The sequence below is a fragment of the Trachypithecus francoisi genome, unplaced genomic scaffold (genome assembly GCF_009764315.1).
Source record: "Trachypithecus francoisi isolate TF-2019V2 unplaced genomic scaffold, Tfra_2.0 Lachesis_group12, whole genome shotgun sequence".
Taxonomy (NCBI): Eukaryota; Metazoa; Chordata; class Mammalia; order Primates; family Cercopithecidae; genus Trachypithecus; species Trachypithecus francoisi.
Window position 1 is genome coordinate 18,807,606 of NW_022681457.1, and position 21,279 is coordinate 18,828,884.

General features: G+C 41.1%; 1 protein-coding gene across 7 annotated transcripts in view; it reads right to left on the reverse strand.

Annotated features, from left to right (window-relative positions):
• Nucleotides 1–21,279, reverse strand: part of DAB1 (DAB adaptor protein 1) — a 1,271,953-nt gene that overhangs the window by 278,321 nt on the left and 972,353 nt on the right. For all 7 annotated transcript variants that reach the window (XM_033225043.1, XM_033225042.1, XM_033225046.1 and 4 more), the window contains one exon: nucleotides 20,976–21,178. In XM_033225043.1, coding sequence (XP_033080934.1) covers nucleotides 20,976–21,042 — 67 coding nt within the window. In that variant the 5' untranslated portion in view covers nucleotides 21,043–21,178. The remainder of the gene's footprint in view (nucleotides 1–20,975; nucleotides 21,179–21,279) is intronic.

Below are 21,279 nucleotides of genomic sequence, written 5' to 3' on the forward strand. Positions count from 1 at the left end.
AAATCATGTACGGCAAGAGGTAGCAGACAATCATTTCCTGTGACTGAGACAAGATCAAAGGATTAAGAGGTTTTGGGCAAAGAAGGCTTGGCATTTGGTCACGAGAATTATAAAAGTCGATCTGCTGAAAAGAACAGCTTGCTAGGTGAACGTCTGGCAATAGAGCCTGGGATCCCTTTGAAAAGCCTGAGCTCCTTCAGGGTGAAAGGCAAAGGAAAGCCCGAGCACTGGATGTCTGCCCACAAAAGCTTCTGCCACGTCCCAGAGCTACAGACAAGCTCCTCTCCAAACATGCCCTCTTCCTCCTGCATGCCACTCTGGGAGATGCGTGGTTATTGTCTGAGCCTTCCAAGTCATCTACTAATAGTGATGACATCAATCACCATTTAGTGAGCCCTGAACCCATGCCGGGTGTTCATATACTCTGCATACCATATTGCATTTTTCTCCATAAGAACCCTGTAGAACAGACAGTAGTATTTTACTTTATAAATTAATAGACTGAGATGTGGGTATCAAATAATTTATTTAAAATTACTCCATTAATTAAAAAGTTGCTAAGAATACCTATGTGTTTAGTACTTACGATGTGACAGACAGCATACTAAGAACTTCATAGTTACGCCTGAAACCATGAGAAGCATTGGTCTTTCTTCTCTATCACAGATGAAGGACCAGAGTCTGAGAGAGAAGTAAATTGCCCATATTCACCACATTCAGATGTGGGAGAAGCAAGGTTCAAATCCAGGTCTCTTTCCTGCTAACGCTCTTAAATACGCTTCATCATTTGTCCATTCATTCATTCAACAAATACTTACTGAGCACTAACTAGGTGCTGGACACTGACGTACATGCTGGTGACCCTGCAATGAACACAGGAGTGTCTTCGTAGAGTGGACACCCTCATCTGTGATACTGCATTGTGTTGGGTGAGCCTCCCTCCACCAATACTCACTGAGTACCTATTAGTGCCAGACACTACACTTGGCCCTATCACACAGCTCCTACAAGTTTAGGATTCAAACTTGGGCCTGTTGGAAACGTCACACCTTAGTCACCTCCACAACCCAGACCATTATCTGTAACGAGCAGGGACTGGGGTGGGTGAGGGAGTGTGAATACAGTATGAGTCCAAGTTTCCAAGGACTTTCACTCCATAATCTCTAGGTCAGTCACCCAAAGTATAAAAGTTGGACGACACTAATGCAAAAATGCCTCTGTAAGCCTTTCCCCAGAAAGGTTAAAGCGGACACCATCCAGTTGGTGTAAGCGGCTCAAAAGATGCAGGCTGGAGTGCTAAGTGAACAGGTGCCAGCTCAGCTCATTAAGTCCCCCAAGTTTTCATCTTTCCCAAGCTAATTGGCATGGGCGCATAGGGTGCCGGATGGCTATTAAGTGGATAGCTGCAGCAGGCTCTTTAAGATTCAAAACCTAAAGGAGTTTGGGATCAAAGAAACAGAACATGACTGTATGTGAAAAGCTGCATTGGAACTCTGTCTCTGTCCTCACTGGTGTTTACTGTACTTTGAAGAGAAAAACAACTGGTTTTGGCAGGATGACTGTTTCGTGTTGCCACTGGGAAGTACTTCTCATTGTGTGGTGCAATTCTGTGTCTGTTTCCCTGATGAAACTCACTTCCTGTAAAGACTTACTGAAAACCTACTTTGTGACAGACATTGGGCTCCAGGTTGGGAAGCACTGGGCTTCACAGGGTGGTGAAGAGGAACCGGTTCCCATCCCTTCCCTCAGGGGACACGGTTTGGTAGGGAGACAGACATAGGGATGAGGCAAGTACAGCAAACCGTGAGAGCTACTATACTAGAGGTCAGTATCCAAATAGCCCATGGGAGGGCCTGACTCCCTGTGTTTGGCTGGGTCTAGGAAGGTTTCCTGGAGGAAGTGCCATCTAGGCTGATTTTTGTTTGGTAGTTGTACCTGTTCAGTACATGCCTCACCCCTCCTACCAATCAACCACAGAGTGGGCTGTAACCACCACTGTCACACTGATTGTCCCAAACTCTTGGATAGACTATAGGTGGCCACCATCAGAGCTGGGATTTACAGATTTTTCACTGTCTAGAATCTGAAACTGGAACCCTGTAACTCAGGTGCAGATGGGATCTTGGATGGAGAAGCTGGCCATGAGCACAGTGACAAACAAAGGCAAGTCTGAACACAGGGAGAAGGAAGCATGAAGCAGGTGCCCAAAAAGAGCAGAAAAATAACTCTGGAGAGACTCCTGAAGGGAGATGTTCGTGTTTGATTTTCTAGTGTGGGGCTCCAAGCCCTCAGGAGAGCCAGCTTTCCAGATTGCTTCTTTCATGAGTGGGTTACGTGCTAAACAACTGCATGATTCCAGAGGAGGCCAATATGAAGACTGAGCATTCAGCCTTAAAGCCATAAAGTAATACCACCTGCTTGGAGACCACTCAAATGTTGAGCTATAACTTCCTAAAAGGCAGGAAAGCTGAAGTGGGTGCCTCCTGTCTTGTCACCACTGGCACAGAGCCAGGCAGGATGGATGCGCACACACAGCATTGCACATCCCACTTCTCACAAACTTTACAGTCCCAAGAATCGGTCTTGCAAGCTGGGCTTTGGTTTTCTCATAGTAACAACAGCAGTAAGCTAGCACTTCACTAAGTATACACCAAACTGAGGCACTTACATACATGATTTCATCTGGTCTCTCTGAGACATGGGTCCTATCACTCATATCTTACGTGTTAGGAAATGGAGGCTTAGAGGATTTGGAACCTGCTCCAGGTCACATAACTTAATAAATAAATGGCAGAGCTGACTGATCAACTTGTAACTCTGAAGACAGTAATGCAATTACTGGGCTCTATTCTGAAGAATACCTGCCTCACTGGTTGTTGTGTTAAGAGAGTGTGTTTAAATAAAGCTCCTATTCACGTGGCTGGCCATCAGAAAGGTGTTCAAGAAATATGACTTTCAGCTTTCCTATCACAGTGGGTTGGGGGCGGGGTGGGCAGTAGGGGTCAGGATAGGCTGGTGGCAAGATGAGCATTCTCCTTCGTTTGTGATAAGAAGAAATAAGAAATGTGTGGCAAGAATACCAGGGCTTCCTTCTTGGACTATCGATGTAATAGCTGCTTTCTGTTCCCCCCATTTCAGCCCTTGCAAATTATGAAAGGTCAAAATGTTCTGGAAATTTCTGGGCCAAGTCATCAAAGACTCTGGAACCTCAATTTCTGTTTGCGCCACCTTTTATATATTTATTTTATTTATTTATTATTTTTTGAGACAGAGTCTCGCTTTGTCGCCCAAGCTGGAGTGCAGTGGCGTGATTCCCACTCACTGCAAGCTCCGCCTCCTGGGTTCACGCCATTCTCCTGCCTCAGCCTCCAAGCAGCTGGGACTACAGGCGCGCACCACCACGTCCGGCTAATTTTTTGTATTTTTAGTAGAGACGGGGTTTCACTGTGTTAGCCAGGATGGTCTCAATCTCCTGACCTCGTGATCCGCCCGCCTCGGCCTCCCAAAGTGCTGGGATTACAGGCCTGAGCCACTGCGCCCGGCCTGTGCCACCTTTTAACCCATCTTTGCCTATGTGGCATGGGCTGACATGAGAAAAGCAATATAACTGGTCAGTTTCTAACTGGTAGCGAATTGAAGTGAGAGTGGATATCTCATTGCCACTTATGATATATGGGTATTTTGAGTATCCATTTGTTTTAATGTGGGAGTCACGAGTATGCACCTTGCCAATCTCCCCTAACAGGGAAAGGAACTGATAAACTCTTCTACCTGCTACATTCAGACACCCATCTCCAGGTCTGCAAACATGTTTTAGGAACATGTTTCCCACAGGCCACTCCCAGCCAGTGACAAAGCAGGGCAGGATTCTCAGGCAGGCCCTCCTTTCCCAGGAGACAGGGCACTCCTCTGCTGAGCAACTTTGGCTTAAGGACTCCATGAAGACCTTGCTGAAATTGCCTTAGGACAGTGCCAACATCTAAGATGCATCCACCAAGTCTGCCTCCCTCCCTCTTCCCTCTTCCCTCCTCCCTTCCTCCCTCCCTCCCTCCCTCCCTTCCTTCCTTCTTCTGTCCGTCCGTCCATCTGTCCGTCCGTCCGTCCGTCCGTCCGTCCGTCTCTGTCATCTTCACTCAAGTCAAACATGCATTGTGGTCTGATGGCTCCCATAGCCGCCCCTGGCTGCCTCCCTATTTTTTCTCCGTCTTTTCCTCCCCTGTCCTCACCTCCTGTGTCTGATTGGAATCTCACCAGCCCTTGACTGTCCCATCTACTGTTGACATTGGAGCCTAGTGAGTCAAGCCTAAACAGAAAGAAGACCTTCAAGGCCCTGCTGGAAATGAAAAGTCTGACCCAGTGCCAGCAGCGAGTCCACTTTCTACACATAGGCCTTCCAGATGCAAACTTTACCCTATTAATTTTCCTCACTGAAGTTATTGGGTACCACGGGCATTTTCTGAAACGTACCAACCTCGGCATTTGGCTTCAGAAGGATTTTAGAGATGATTTCACCCATCGAGATGGATAATCCTTCAGCTTTGAAATGGAAGATCATAATGCTTTGCCAATCTACTCTGATCCCAGAGAAAATGGACCGATAAAAGAAGATGATTTCAAGCTTTAAAGCCACCCTCTTCTAACCCAATCTGCTAAAAATTAAAACTCAGCAAGGCATAGTGAGAAGGCTTTCCAGCCTGTCATTCTTATAAAGCAGAGATACTAAATAGCCCACAAATTATCTTACTGAAAATAAGATAGAGGCTAGTGTGGTAGACGATGTTCTAAGTCAGAGGCTGATGCTTCACACTTGTTCAGCTGTGGGCCCTGAGCAAGTTGCCTCCCACAAATTTCACTTTCCTCTTTTAAAAATCCAGATGAGTATCTTATGAGTTAAGACAAAAAAACACATAGAACAGTGTCTAATGCATAGTAAGTGCTCAATAAATATTAGCGATCACAATAGTACTATACTGTTATTGGTTTTTCATGCAGATTAACTGAAATAACAGTATCTGGCCTATTCCAGGCTTTCAGTGATTTTTTTTTTTTTTTTCTTTTGAGATGGAGTTTTGCTCTGTCGCCCAGACTGGAGTGCAGCTGCACGATCTCAGCTCACCACAACCTCCACCTCCTGGGCTCAAGCGATTCTCCTGCCTCAGCATCTGAAGTAGCTGGGACTACAGGCGACCACCACACCCGACTAATTTTTTGTATTTTTAGTAGAGATGGGGTCTCATCATGTTGGTCAGCCTGGTCTCGAACTCCTGACCTCAGGTGATCTGCCTGCCTTGGTCTCCCAAAGAGCTGGGATTACATGCGTGAGCCACCGCGCCCAGTCGAATTGTTTTGTTTTTAATCTAAGCCATGTGCTTAACTGCTTTAAAAAAAGTGACTGAAGCAAGTTTCCTCTTTAAGAGGCAAGGAAGCAAAAGGAGGAGAAAGAGAACTAATATGTAAGCACGGTCTCGGATAGGTGTTTGTCTTAATTGCCTTCCAAGATCTTTATTGCATTTTTGTTGGATTGCAAGCAGTTCTGATCCTTCTGATGGATATGTGTGCTGTGCTCTCAAGAAGATAAAGAGAAAAGGAGAGAGAGAGAAAAAAAAAAGAGAGAGAGAATATAAAACTATATACTCACAAGCAATGATGGATGCCAAGGACAGAAAATTTCCAGTAGACCTAGTCTATAAATTGTCATTTAAATTTGCAATTTAAAAACACTGTCTGACTTTTTGATTTAGCTGACTGTATAGGAGAGACAAATAATGGAATCCTAATAAGCAATGTCTAAATGACATCTCCAGTCTCCCAGACAGAGAGGGCGGCAGCAGAATTCTAAGAAGAGAAAATAAATCTACCAAGAATAGGAAAGACGACCAGTACTAAATAGTTGCACTAATCACTTGATGACAGATATTAGAAAAATGTATTTTTAGCTGTTTGAAATTAGAATCTTTAACAGAAGAAGGGTTGGTTATCAGCTAAAAACCCCTAAAGTCATTGAGAGGGGACAAAATGAAGCTCTGTGTTTACATTTCATCACGTTAAAACAGAGGAACCAAAAAATCAAGACACCAGGACAACAAATTAAAGTTGATAACCGGAGGTTAAAAGATTTGAACAGCAAAACACACTCGAGCTCACAGCCATCTATTGGCAAATCTTAATTCCAGTGCTTTACTAGAGTGGTGGTCTCTAGTGGTGACATGCCCGCAAAGGGGAGCCCACCCCAAAGTCTCGGTTTCTTCTCACTACAGGAGAACAAGTTAGCATCTACCCCCTGCCCACAAAACACAGAAGATAAACACTGTATCCGTTCAAGGACTAAAATAGAAATGAACCATCAACTGCTAAAAGCAGTTCTGTAACACCACAGCTTAAGCAAGATTTGACAAATTTGGGAATGCACCAATAAAAATGGCAACAATGACAGAAGGATTGGGAGAGAGGTTTTGTGAGAAAAAGCTAAAGAAAATTAGATCACTTAGCAAAATGATAATTGCAAAAAGTGTATCATATGGGAATAGCTTAAATTGTGAGGTTTTGTGAAAAACTAATACAGAATTAAATACACAGAAGGAGCAGACAGGATGTCACGTGTTTGCATGCTTGTGTGCACACAGTAGTGTGCAGGAAAAAAACACTGAAAGAAAATATACCTAAGTGTTAACTGTTCTCACTCAAGGCCAGGACATAATTTCAGACTCCTCTACATAGTGCTCAAGGTAACCGTCAAAATCGACCAGCACTGGCAAATTACACAAAATCTATTTGCAATCTATAACTTTGTGAGCTGGAGGAGAAACTGCTGTAATCATTACTTCAAAACATCAAAGAAAAACTACTTGAATATAAATTACTGATTATAGGTAAGTGTAGGCCAAAGGCCAATGAATTATCTATTTAACACAGAATACTGTTCAACAAATGTTTAGTGAACACATATTATGCACCTGGCCCTATGCATAACACGAAATGAATAAAGTATGTTTGTAATGTGAGGTAGCTTTTACTCTAGAAGGAGCAGGAGCAAGTTACTGTCCAGCAAGATTTCCTTTCATGGGAGGATAGGGTAGGACTTGTTTTTCACAAGTAGGGGTTTATACCCAAGAGGTAGACAATGTCTTCAATTACAGGAGATATTTCACAAAGTGTCTATTGAACTAAAAAAATAAATAAATCTGAACCCCAAGAATGCTTATTTAAATCTCACAACCTCTAGGAAGTTCTTGGATAGTTGGTTGTCTCTGCTAAGTGATTTCAACTTACTATAATAAACTATAATTATTTCTTATTTGTTTGTCTTTCATATTAGATTTTAAGTTCCTTGAACTCAGGACTTCTCCATAATCTTCTGTGGCCAGCACTCTCCCTGGTTTTGAAAAATGCTCAAAAATTGAATGAAGGAAAGGTGAAAGGAAAGAGGGAGGAAGGAAAAGAAAAGAAGGGAAGAAAGGAAGGAATTCAAAGAAGTCTGTAATCATCACTTAGCCCTTAACAAAATTAACACGTTGACAATTCTTGATTTGACTAGCATCTCTTGATCACCTACGATGTGCTAAAGTCTGCGACAGGTACCTTCACATATGTACTCAGCAGTTTCATTTTCCACGATTTTGAACTCCAACCAGGACGGTATTTATTAGAAGCTACTATGGTCAACAAAGTATAGATTTTGAAATCAGACTGCTTGTTTAAATCCTAACTGCTAGTTTCTAGCTGTGGGCAGGATACTAAATCTCTATGACTCTATTTATATAAAATACGAAAACAAACTGAGAGTAAATATTTAAAATGCCTGTATATTAGTCTTCTCCCTATGGAAATGGTTTTATTTCCTACAAACATATATATCATATATCTTCCACTATTTAATCACAGCCTCAACCTGACCAGAAGCCACCGGGCACTAGCTAAGACAGCAGAAACAAGTCTTGCAGAGCCTCAAGAAGCAAGGGCTAAAACAGACCTTAGCAAGTTGCACGATTCCCACCTGCTGTCAAGCATCAAGCTACCTTTCCTAAGTCCAACCTGATTTCAGCTCTCATGACTATCCATCACTGCTTCAGGATGACATCCAATGTCTTTAGCACACGCTTCTGTATCGCTGTTAATAAGGGATACGGGCATGATCATTTTCCCAATGATAGGGGTCCTGATCCTTTTTAGGATCACATAATAAGAACATTTTTCATTGTTGGAGATAATTCTCCTTCCCGTGCACATTTGTCAAAGGCAGTTTCCAACAGTCCCGTACATCATCCTGAAATACATGATAAGATTCAGGTCTGCTATTCATCATCTACTGGGCTTCTTCCAGCACAAGTCACTGCATGGTGAGTCTTGCCTCTGGTTTAACAATTAGAACGCAAGATCTCCCTAGAGCAGCATTGCCAGCCAGGGAAAGCTGAAAGACACAAGTGATGATGATCCCAAATTTAAGGAATGTGAATCTGCAATGATGACATATAAATCCTTTATAAAGGTAAATTGCATCTGTAGCTACCATTTTACAACAGGAACCAGACCCCTAGGAAGTGTGGTTCCTGGGGTTTTATTTGATGGCCTCTGCTGGGAAACAGCATGGTGTGGTGGAAAGAGCTTGTGCTTTGAATCAGTTAGATCCAAATTAAAATTCCTGTCCTTCTATTCACACGATGGGTGACTTTGAACATAATCTTAACTTACCTGAGTATGCTTTCTCATCTGTAAAATGGGAGTATTATCAAACTCATAATTCTCTTGTGAAGATTTTAAAAGTTATTGTATTCCCTTCCTGGCATTTAGTAATCACATCATTAATATCATTTCCCACATTCCACTGATAACTCTTCCTCCCAGCTTTGGGATGATATAATGATATAAAAGACACAGTCCTTGTCAATAAGACTCAGCTGAACACACAATATAGAAGGGAAGAAAGGGGTATAAAGCAGAATCCTAATGAACAGAAGAAAGGAACAAGAGCTTCATCTGGAGTGAAAACAGTACACTGAGAATCACAAGGCTTAATTCCATGGAAGGAGGGGGATACTAAGGAAAAGCGCCATGAGAGTACTATCTGAGCTGTGTCTCAGAGGAGCAGGTGGACCCTGGCAGGTCAAAAAGAGAGGGGAACTTCTTCCAGGCTGAGAGGAGAGCTGAAGCAAATTCACGCATGCTCAAAGGGGGCGAGTAAGGCAATGTGTTCAGATTGAGCCAGGTGTCTAGAAGGGATACACAACATTTGCTGTACTGATGAGTGAGACAGAACTGACTTTGTGTCACCTTTCCAGCTTCTCACCTTCCTCATCTGTAAACTTGAGATTCTGAAAAAGCAGCTACCTCAGAGGAATGATCTGAGTGAGAAAACACATATAAAGGTTTGAGTATATTGTCTGATACTTAGTAATTGCTGACAGATAGTAGCTACCTTCATCACCAGCATCCTCATTATTAGCTCGAGCTTGAGGATGCCCGCTGGGAGGTGAACTAGGCTGCTGATATTATTCCTAGATTTGGGGAATTTGCAAAATTTCCTGGTCTTCACTTTTACAGTGCTTGCTCCAAATTAAGAGTGAGAAATGATGTTTTCCTTTAATATAATATTATATCTTCCATATCCATGGGGATTAGTTCCAGGATCTCCATAGATAACAAAATTTAAGGACATTCAAGTTCTTTATATAAAATGGCATAGTATTTGCATACAACCTACGTAATCCTCCGGTATACTTTAAATCATCTCTAGATTACTCATAATGCTTAATGCAAAGAAAATGCTATATAATAGTTATTATACTGCATTTAAAAATTTGTATTATTTTTTAATTGTTGCATTTTTGCTTCATATTTTATATCTAACATTGGTTGAATCCATGGGTGTGGAACCTCAGATATGGAGGGTGGCTGACTTTACATCCAAGAGGAATGAAAGCAGGGTCTCGAATAGATATCTGTATACTTATTTCATACCAGCATCATTCACAATAGCCAAGAGGTGGAGGCAGCCCAAATGTCCACTGATGGATAAATGGATAAACAACCTCAGATGGAAAACATATACAGGTGGCCCTCCACAGCCTCAGGTTTGGATCCACAGTTGGTTGAATACACAGATGTGAAACCCACAGACACAAAGAGCTGATTGTACATTTCAATTTATACATAGTCAGAATCCTTCAAGTTCATTTTCACTTTACCTTTTTATATCTAGAAAATGTTTCCTTCTCAATCATGTGGAGGCTTGTGCACGGCAACCTTCTGCAAGCCACAGACGAGAGATAAGAAGTAAAGGGGCCTCCCCTGGCTTTTTAACTTCTTTTCTAACTATACAACATATTATACCTTCATTTTCTCCTCTTGCTGAGGCCATCTCAACCTAAAGGCATTACTATTGGAACCTGTAGGAAGATGTCTTTCAGTGCAAGCACAACTTAGTATTTGGTAAGAGGACATATCATTCAGTAGAGAGTAGTTTAGTGCAGTGTTAAGAACGTGGACAAGCTCTGGGGTTAGAAAGATCTGTGTGTAAATGGGTCCCTTTACCTGTGTGACCTCAGGTAAGCCATGCACCCCTCTGAGCCTCAGTTGCCTCTTACGCAAAATGAGAATACTTGTCTAAAGGCTGTTTTCAAGTTTAAATGAGAAACGTGGACACAAGGACACAGGAACAACAGACACTGGTTCCTCCTTCACCTCTGCTCTCTCCTCTCCTCTGCCTTTGATCTCTGTGTGTTCTCTTGATAGACCGCAGAAACACTCAGTCTTGCAAACATGTGGACTCTGACCATCCTGGAAGGTGTGTTGCAATAGGAGATTGCTGAAATCTCAGCACACCTGGGAACACTGTCTGCTCAGCAAACTCACACAAATAATAAAACCCCATCCTCTGGGTCATTTACTGGTTATCTACAAAGACAAAGATTCTCCAGCTCCGAGAAGGAGCATATACTTAACCAGACTCACAGCATATCAAGGATTCAGAGGGCTGATGTGAAGGGCTTTGTTCTTCCAAACATCAAAATTCAGGCCCAGCCACTGCCAGAGGCAGCACACTGAGCTTAATGAAGCAGTGGGATGAACTAATATGGCAAATCTTATAGCTCTTACTACCAATATGGCCTACATCACGCTAAATTACAGCACCAGACATGACTGGACACACATCACAAAAGGAGAGGTAGCTGTCTGAATTGTAGGAATTTTGAATGCCACATAATAAGAATCTCAAAAAAAAAAAAAAAAAAAAAAAAGAATCTCAAGAGCCAACTCTTAGGGGAGATTTTTTAAAAAATGTTCTTTCTCCTTGTGCAAATAATTCTCCCCCACATTTTATAACAATTAATTCAACAAACATTTACTGAGTACCTACCATGTGCCAAGTGTACCAGGTGAGGAACTCATAATTAATGGCATAACATAGAAAAAAGAAAAATAATTGTAGAAAAATTTTGTCACACTTTACCCATAGTACAGGGTGTTGTGAGACCCCTTAGAATCCAGGAGACTCAGGTGAGATTTTTCTTGGCCATAAGTTCATTCATTTACTCCCTTATTCATTCAATAAATATTGCTCCGTACCTACACTTTTCAACATTCTCCTTAGTGGCAGCAGTAAAGTGGCTAATAAAACAGACACAGTCCCTGTTCTCACAGATCTCCCAGCCTAGTGTGTGCTAAAGAGGAGGATAAACCTTATTTAAATAATGGAGAGAATGCAAAGTGGCTGAGAGCACACAGGATGGTCATGACCCACAACTGGGGGGTATGTGGGTGGGTTGCAATGGGTCACCAAAGCATTTCTCGAGAAAAGTAATCTTTAACTTGAAACTAAAGAATACACGGAGTTGGCTTTGAAACAAATACAGAAAAATGTATTCCTGGGAGAAGAAAAAACATGTACAAAACCCCAAGTGTAAAAAATCAACATGGTAGGGTCAGGGAACTGAAATTGGTTCAGTGGGACCACTCAGTGAAGGATGATTGGCAAGAGTGGTGAGGAATGTGCCTGGACAGATAAGAAGGGGTCAGACCAGACAGCACCTCTCTGATGCCATGATAAGCAGTGTGGACTTTTTCCTGAGGGCAGGAAGAGCCACTCACTGAAGGGTTTTATGCAGGAGTGTGATCTGATTAAATCTCCACATTAGTGAGCAGTGCTGAGAATGGCTTGGAGATGGACAGCAGTGAAAACCTGAAGACTATTTAGGCGGGTGCTAGGATGATTCAAATGAGAGATGAAGGTAGGCTGAACTACCTTCGGGGCAGGGGCTAGTGAGGGGAGAAGGAATTAATGGATTTGAAAGATATATAAAGGGTCGCATGAACTGATAATCAGTGATTAATTAATTGAGGTTGTTAGCAAGTTCACAATGTTAACCAAAAGGTGACTGTAATCCTAGCACTTTGGGAGGCCAAGGCAGGCGGATTACCTGAGGTCAGGAGTTCGAGAACAGCCTGGTCAACATGGTAAAACCCTGTCTCTACTAAAAATTCAAAAAATTAGCTGGGTGCAGTGACGTGCACCTGTAATCCCAGCTACTCGGGAGGCTGAGGCAGGAGAATCGCTTGAACCCTGGAGGCAGAGGTTGCGGTGAGCGGAGATCATGCCACTGCACACAGCAAGACTTGGTCTCCAAAAAAAAAAAAAAAATTGCAAGTGCACAGGGTAAGAGAGCTAGCCAAGGTGAAATTGCAGTCTGCACAAAAGCCACAGAGGTGAGGCCTGGGACCTGAAGCTTAGTGTGACTAACGGTGGGAGCAAGCAGAGTGACAGAAAAGGAGACAGGAACCACATTTCAAACAGCTTGATGCATTGTCCTGTGGTGTATGCTGCCACAGTTACAGAACAAGTTCAAAGAGGAAAGGAGCTATGAAGGTGAGTTTGGAGAAAGCCTGACTTCTAGCAAGGAAACCAGTTAGAACAAAGTCCTGAACTAAGTCACCAATTAAACCTGAAACAGTTTGTCTTCAGCGAATGACCACACTGAGTGAAGTGTCCTGTAATCAATTCATGACCATGTGACCAGAGAGAATACAGAAGTCTCTTTTCACCACAGCACATCATATGATCAGTCTTACCATAAAGAAGTAAACTGCTTGGCCCCAAAACATGACTCTCTGCCTCCAAGGCCTTTAGCCCAAGAGCTCTACTGATCAAGTTCAGACAAATTTATCTTTTCTTATAATTAAATCCTTGGTTTTGAATTTCTAAAGCTCACAAATCACAGAGTTCATATAGAATGATTAGCTCACCAAAACCCTGCCAAGACAGAACAGCACCATACATTTACATGATGTAGCTAATCAGTTTCTATGCTCCAGTCTCCCCAGAAGAGTAGAGCCCCTATAATTTTTCCACATTCTCCAATTCTCCAGCATCAAGCCACAAGGCAAACCCACAGAATACATTCAGGGAAGACAGTACAGACTTCAGCACTGGTAAGACCTAGTGTATGGCAACTCAGACAGACAAGCCCCATGACCTGTGGCAAGTCTCTTAACCTCTCTAAACATTATTTTCTTATGTATTCAATGGGATGGTGTAAGAGTTAGGTTCATTAGGGACAATTTATCTAAAATGGCTCATATGCAAGAAGGATACATGATGGCTACTAATAAATCTTTGTAGCTTGACAACATGGTCCACTTTCCTTTATATTTCCTATTCATTCCCTCAGTTATTCTCGGAGCAAGTATCCATTTGAAGAGGGACCAGTTTCTTTTTCTTACCAACTATCCCATATTCCTCTGGAGAAAAGGGTACCTTCTACCTCTCTATATTTCCTATACCACTAGAGATGTGCTGCCTCTCAAACATGGTGGGAGTTGGGGGCCACAGGGGAAAGGAATATTTTTTAATCTTGATTCTATGTATAGAGTTTCAATGCTAGGTTTTTTATACGTGTGAACTCATGAAATCCTTACTGCAGCACTCTGAGATAGGAACTACTATTATTCCCATTTTACAGATGAAGTTGAGGCCCAAAAAGATTAGGTAGCTAGCCCAAGATAGACAAGTAGAAAATGTGCCAAGCCTTGACTCCAACTTCAGTTTATCTAATTCTAAAACATGGGCTCTTTTCAGAAGTCTTCACTGTAAGGAAGAGGAAGCAAATACCCCGAGAGGTTAATGAGGTGAATCCTAAGAACATAAGTTGTTTGGGACCTACTGAGTAGAAGGAGCTCCAGCCAGGGAGCCATTCCTGGGTTGCAACCCTGGCTCTGCCATTGCCCAGGGGAGTGACCACTGGCAAATCATTCTCCTCTTGAGACCCCATCTGTGACAACCGGGCTGTGGCCTGCCACCAAACATTAACTTCTTATAACCTTTTATATATGTCAACTTCCTGAGAAGTTGTGTATTCCGGAGAGGTTATTCATGTTTTAATGTATACAGACTTTCAGAGTATTGTGTTACTTGTGTTTGTTAAAATAAAAATGTACTTGCTTTTAGTCAGGAAGGCAATGAAAAGAGTTTTAATGAGAATCATCCTCATTATGATAAATGTGGAATATTTTAATTAATAAAAATAAACTTGGAGTCAAAGTAAACCTTATGCATTTTATGAACAGTAAGAGGTTGGGAATGAATAAAAGCAGCAAAGTAGAAACACAATATTTTTTCCGGGAAGGATGAGACATAAATATCAGAAGCCTCCCTCCCCTACCCCACCTTCCCAGCTCACAGTTCTTTAACTACAGCGTGGATGACTAGAGTCAGAATCTCCTTCTAAAGCATTTCTCTGTTCTTCAGAAGACCAAGCATAGGCTGGGCTCATGCTGGAGCTATATAAATGTTTGTGGACAAAAGAACTAATTAATGATGCCCCTACTAAATTTCAAAATTGGGCAAGCAAATATTATCTCTACATCCATTTGGTGGCTGAGAAAAGTGATGCTCAAAAAGTAGAGGTGACTTGTCTGAAGTTAGACCACCAAAGAGTGGGGGGCTTAAAGTATGAACCCAAATACCCAGTATCTTGACTGACCCCAGACTGCCTCCTACGCAGGACAAGAGCAGCATATAGAAGCAATGATAAATAAGCCTGATAAAAAGATTGTTTTCTTAAAAAGTTAATCTCTCAGGATCCTGATGACCTAATGAGATAATCAATATGATGGCAATTTACAAGCTCCTATGTGGTAAGCCAATGTTAGCGGAACTTACTCCCTAGGGCTAATGACCAGTTGAGCATTCATGACCCTGAATGTACCATTCCTTAACCCAAACTAACTAGAATTTTTCAAGAAACTTCCAAAAGTTAGCACAGCTGCGAGGTACAGAGGGTTCACACTCGGTTTGATGTGACTTCAAACCTGAGGCATCTGCCCTGTGATCACTGACTTCTCCTAAATCCCATTAAAGCCTTGATTCTTGGAGTCAAAATTCTCCTGGGAGAAAATATGGAGGTAGCTTTTTTGTCATTGTCATTGTGGCTAACTGATGATCCCTGGGTATAGCACTAACATGAAATATAAGGGAAGTAAAAAAGTTTCACTATTTCCAGGTGTTTCTAGAAAATAAGGAGATAATGGTGAACTGTGATTTCAGAAAGGACAGAGCACTAACACACTAACACTGACTAAGCCATACTACGTTGCAGACCCCAAGCTAGCTCTTCACCCACAGTATCTCCCTCACCTTTCTTTCTTTCTTTCTTTTATTTCTTATTTATTTATTTGGAGACACAGTTTTACTCTTTTTGCCCAGGCTGGAGTGCAATGGCGCAGTCTCGGCTCACTGCAACTTCTACCTCCCAGGTTCAAGTGATTCTCCTGCTTCAGCCTCTCAAGTAGCTGGGATTACAGGCAAGGGCCACTATGCCCTAATTTTGTAGTTTTGTATTTTTAGTAGAGACAGGGTTTCACCATGTTGGCCAGGTTGGTCTCGAACTCCTGACCTCAGGTGATCTGCCCGCCTCAGCCTCCTAAAGTGCTGGGATTACAGGCATGAGCATTGCACCCAGCCCCCTCACCTTTCTATGATAAGTGGAAATATTCACACACACACACACACACATTCCTCCCTTTAAAGATAAGTGAAATCAGGCTCAAGGAGGCTAACTAACCTGTCTCTAGTTACACAGCACATAAAGAGAAGAGTTAGAACTAAAAACCAGGTCTGCTGTGCTCCGAAGTCAGTACTGTTTCCACTACACTAAGCTGACATATGGCACTGACTGGAAGACTCCAGGCACTGCCCCCAGAAATGTCTATCTGTTCATCATGGGACACATTCCTCTACCATGATCTTCCACTGAATGCCCTAATACGGAGATTACAAATAACAAGAATAGTGTCAACTGATTGCCCTCCTTTGAAGGCAGGTAACGAACCTGAAAATATACATTATTTTCCTCGGGACTTCCATCGAATTCCACTTCTGGAATGGGCACCAGTTGACAAGTTGTATGTGCAGTGACACAACCCAATACAAATAAAATGGAAAGAAACAACTTTATTTTTCACTACTTGCATCCCTGAATTGTGAATACTCTAGTTACATTTCATAAATAGCCTGCCTAGAAACTCATTTTGTGATGAAATATGCCCCTGTGTGACTTGTGTTTGAAACCGTCTGGCTTGCTTTCAGCAGCTTGAGTTAAAGAACTAGGGTGACAGGCTTGTGAAGAACTCTAAAGGGCCTCTTAACTTTCTTTATGCCACTCTTTCCCACAATAGATGACCCAAATTGTCAGGTATTCTTTTTCAGGAATTAAAATATCTGCCCCAGGAGTCATCTAAATATTAATAAGAGGGGGGAAAAAACACTTCTATTTTGTAATATCAGGTAATAATATGGGAAATACACTTATGTCAAATAACAAAATAGGACATGAAATTGTATGAAGAGTATGATGTCAACCACACATTATCCTGGAAGGCCAGTTTAAGGATGCAACTTCAGTTGTTAATAGTAGTTATTGTTGTTTTACGGAATTATGCATGGTTACTTTGTCCTTTCTAATTTCAGCAATCAGCACATACAGCTTTTAAAAAGTTAAATAAATGTAAAAAATAAAAGAGAATGTTTTCCAGAAATAGTCCTAAATATTATTCAGCGTTTCATCCCTACCAAAAATCATATGAGGACATAATATGAACTGATAAAAATCATTATATGAGAATATAATATTAACTAATACCAGACACAAGGGCTGTCCCAGAAAAGAAGTTATACACGGATCTTGCTGATAAATATAGATACAAAAACCATTCCTTAACCTAACAAATCTTGCTGGTAAATATAGATACAAAAAAACATTCTTTAACCTAACAAACCAAATCCACCAGGGTGTAGAAAATAAAAGCATTACGACCAAGTAAGATTTACCCCAGAAATGAAGATTTAAAAATCTGTAAGTTAAATCCACCACAGTATAAATTATAAGAGGAAAAATATGTATAATCATTGAAATAAATACAGAAAAAAGCATACGATAAAATTCAGCATGCAAATTTATAATTTAAAAATACTTCCTAGAAAATAATACATAAAGGGGAACTAATAAATACGTTTTATTTTGTTTTGTTTTGAGACAAGGTCTGGCTCTATTGCCCAGGCTGGAGTGCAGTGGTGCAATTGTGTCCCACTGCAAGCTCCCCTTCACGGGCTCAAGCCATCCTCCCAATTCAGCCTTCTAAGTAGCTGGGACTACAGGCATGCGCCACCATACTTGGCCATTCTTTGCATTTTCTTTTTGTAGAGACAGGGTTTTGTCACGTTGCCCAGGCTGGTCTCAAACTCATAAGCTCAAGTGATCTACCCACCTTAGCCTCCCAAAGTGCTGAGACTATAGGCGTGAGCCACCATGCCCGGCCAGAAAACTATCTTTAGTAAAAACTTAAGCATCACTTACATGTAATCTAGAAGCAATCAGGAATAAGATAAGGACATTTACTGTCACTAAATATTATAATGACAGATCCAGCCAATTAGAGAGAAAAAGAATAAGTACTTAAGGACAGATGAGAAATTTATTTGCAGGTTATATGCTGTCTCCATAGAAAATCTAAGCATAGTTGGAGAAAGTAGTAGTAATAAAAGAGCATAACAACATGGTCATATTCAAGATTCAATATCAGTATATAAACTGTTTATTCCTTTTAAAGTTGTATTAATTTTGTGCAAGTTAGCAACATTTGTTTAATGAAATACTATTACATCATCAAAACTGAAGAACAAGAAATGAATTAATGCTTACCAGCACATTTTCTCTCTCTCTCTTTTTTTTTTTTTTTTTTTTTTTGAGACAGAGTCTTACTCGGCCACCCAGGCTGGAAGGCAATGAAGCCATCTTGGCTCACTGTAACCTCTCCCTCCCAGGTTCAAGCGATTCTCCTGCCTCAGCCTCCCAAGTAGCTGGGATTACAGATGTGAGGACATGGTGAGAAGATGACCATCTACAAGCCAGGAAGAGAGCCCTCACCAGGAACCAAACTGGCTGGCACTTTGATCTTAGACTTTCTAGCCTCCAGATCTGTGAGGAACATGTTTCTGTGGTTTTAGCTGCCAAGTCTATGGTATTTTCTTATGGCAGCTCAAGCTAATTAAGACAAGATGAATGATGAAGGAAGAGAAAAAGAGAAAAGAGGGGATAGGAGGGAAATTGAGAAAGATGACAGGGAAGGGAGGAGAAGAGAAGGAGAAAAGGAAAAGGGAGGGAAAAGAGGAAGAAGATCACAGCTAACCTTTGGTGAGCATTTAATATATGGCAAGTAATATATTAAGTATTTTATTTGCCTTATTTTCATTACTCTTCATAGTGAGCCTTTGAAGTCAGTAATATTATATACCCATTTTATAAGAGAGGAAAATAAGGCTCAGGTTAAATACTTTCAAAGGTCACATAGTGAGAAAGTGGTAAAGCCAGAATTTGAATCCAGCTCTGCCTACCCAAATTCCATGGTATTAGCCACTCCCTGGAGGACACTCCTCACATACGTATTGTGTTGATTTCAGAGTTTTTTTAGGACATGAAGATGAGGAGGTTCTAAAAGGGTCACCTTCACGCTATTATCCCAAATCCCCAACTGAGCCAATGTCCTGAAAACCTGAATCCTCTCTGCAGAATGCTTCTGGTTTTGCATGTTAAAATTAAGAATGAAAAAATATGCACTAAGATAACATTTTTAATGCATTAAGCATTCAAGAGTGCAGGTTTGGTGGAAAGGTTAAATTTGAGGCAAAAATATAACTTGTCAGTTTCCACTGAAAAAGCATTTAAATTCTAGTACATACCGGGCTCTGCGACCTCTTCCCCCACCCCCGCCCCTCCACATAGCAGTCTCCCAAGACATGTTCTTTCACCCACTTACTTTCTTTCTATTATTCTTAGACCATGATGCATAGAAAACAGGTTTACATTAATTTTTAGGGAATGAAATAGACTGCCTCCAAAATATTTGTGTTTCAAATAAACATGAAAAGCAAAATTTATAGTCCTTCCTGGGCTTCTGGCTGTCCAAGAGTTGCATACGTATTACAGTTATGTCCCCTACTTCATATAGAGTGTCAGACAAATGGCATCACAAAACATAACTGGGCAGGCACAGTGATGTCTCAAACAAATCACCGTCTATACAAAGAAGTCAAGGGCATCCCGGTTTGCAAGCCCACATTGACAGATTTCAAGACCTGAAAGAGAGCTCTGTCAATCCCCTCCCATGCAGCTGAGAAAATAAGGGAGAGAGAGCAGAAACCACAGGCAGAAAACACACACACACAGAGAAAGAAGTTGCTCATATTTAATTGGCGGAGGGGGAAGCTTACTGAAAAACATGGTCCTAAAGCCATGGGGCTAAAGTCTCCAGAAAACATGAAAAGTGATACAATTACTTTATTATCACACTATGCCTGCAAATCTTCATCGCCAGATATCTCTGGCTCCTCTCTGCCAAGCACTTTCTAAGTGCTGAGACTTAAAATGTGAACAAAACATCTAGCTCCAAAGGAGTTTATGCAGGACATTTTTAATAAAGTGAAACACCAACCAAGTGCTAATGAAACAAAACAAATAAAAACATTTATATCAATTTTGGGAGTAAGAAAAGGCTCCCCCAGGAGGCTTCCCTAAACTCAAACCTAGTGAATAAGCAGGAGTCAGTTCAGAGAAAAAAACAACAACAACAATGAAGGGCAACAAAAAAGGATTTCATGCTGGATCAAGAGTCCAGTGGTTCTTAAAGTAGGGTCTCTGGACCAGCAGGACTGGCATCACCTAGGAAGCTGTTTTAAAAGGAAAGTCTTGCATCCTACCCTAGACTTACCGAATCTGGCACTTTAGGATGAGACTCAGAAATGAAGGCTTTAAACAAGCCCTCCCAGTGATTCTGGTTCAGCCAGAGTTTGACAACCACTGGTACAGGTAAAGATGAACTACAGGATGTCTGGAGGGTAAACAGGGATGGGGAAGTGGGGAGGTTAGGCAGAGATGTTGCTGGAGGGGTGGATAGAAGGCATGTGCAGAAAAACTTTGTATATCATGAGAAAAGTTTTGGATTTTGTTTGGAGAGTAATGAAGAGCCATTACATTATTATATTATGAATACGAAACACACAAAATAACTATTTAAAAATATATGTGATCATAAAGATACTTATTTATATCATCCCAGAGATTTAAAAACTCATTCCTGTGCAGAAAAGTTTTGGATTTTATCTGGAGAATAATGATGGACCATTACATTATTATATTATGAATACAAAACACACAAAATAACTATTTAAAAATATTTGCAATCATAAAGATACTTATTTATATCATCCCAGAGATTTAAAAACTCATTCCTGTGCAGAAAAGTTTTGGATTTTATCTGGAGAATAATGATGGACCATTACATTATTATATTATGAATACAAAACACACAAAATAACTATTTAAAAATATTTGCAATCATAAAGGTACTTCTTTCTATCATTCCAGAGATTTAAAAACTCATTTCTGTGCAGAAGAGTAGCCATTAAAAAAAAAGGTCAAATTCAGCCCTACCTTTCTTTCTGGAGTCTTTCTTGGCGCTGGTTTTCACAGCTACTTGAAGTTCTGTCTCAGTTGACATCCTACTTAATCCTTAGTCCACTTCACACAGATCTCGGGCCTTGGCCAGGCTCATTGAGGACTCTTCTCCAAGAGAAAGACTCCTCCCTTCAGAAATGACACTCTGAGCTGCACATTTCATTCACTCTTTTTGAGTGCTGCAAATCAAGGCAAGAGAACATTCAGAATCATCACTGTTACGAAGTTAAACAGACATTTTTAAAAAGTGAATTGGCAAACATATACAAACAAAAATCTT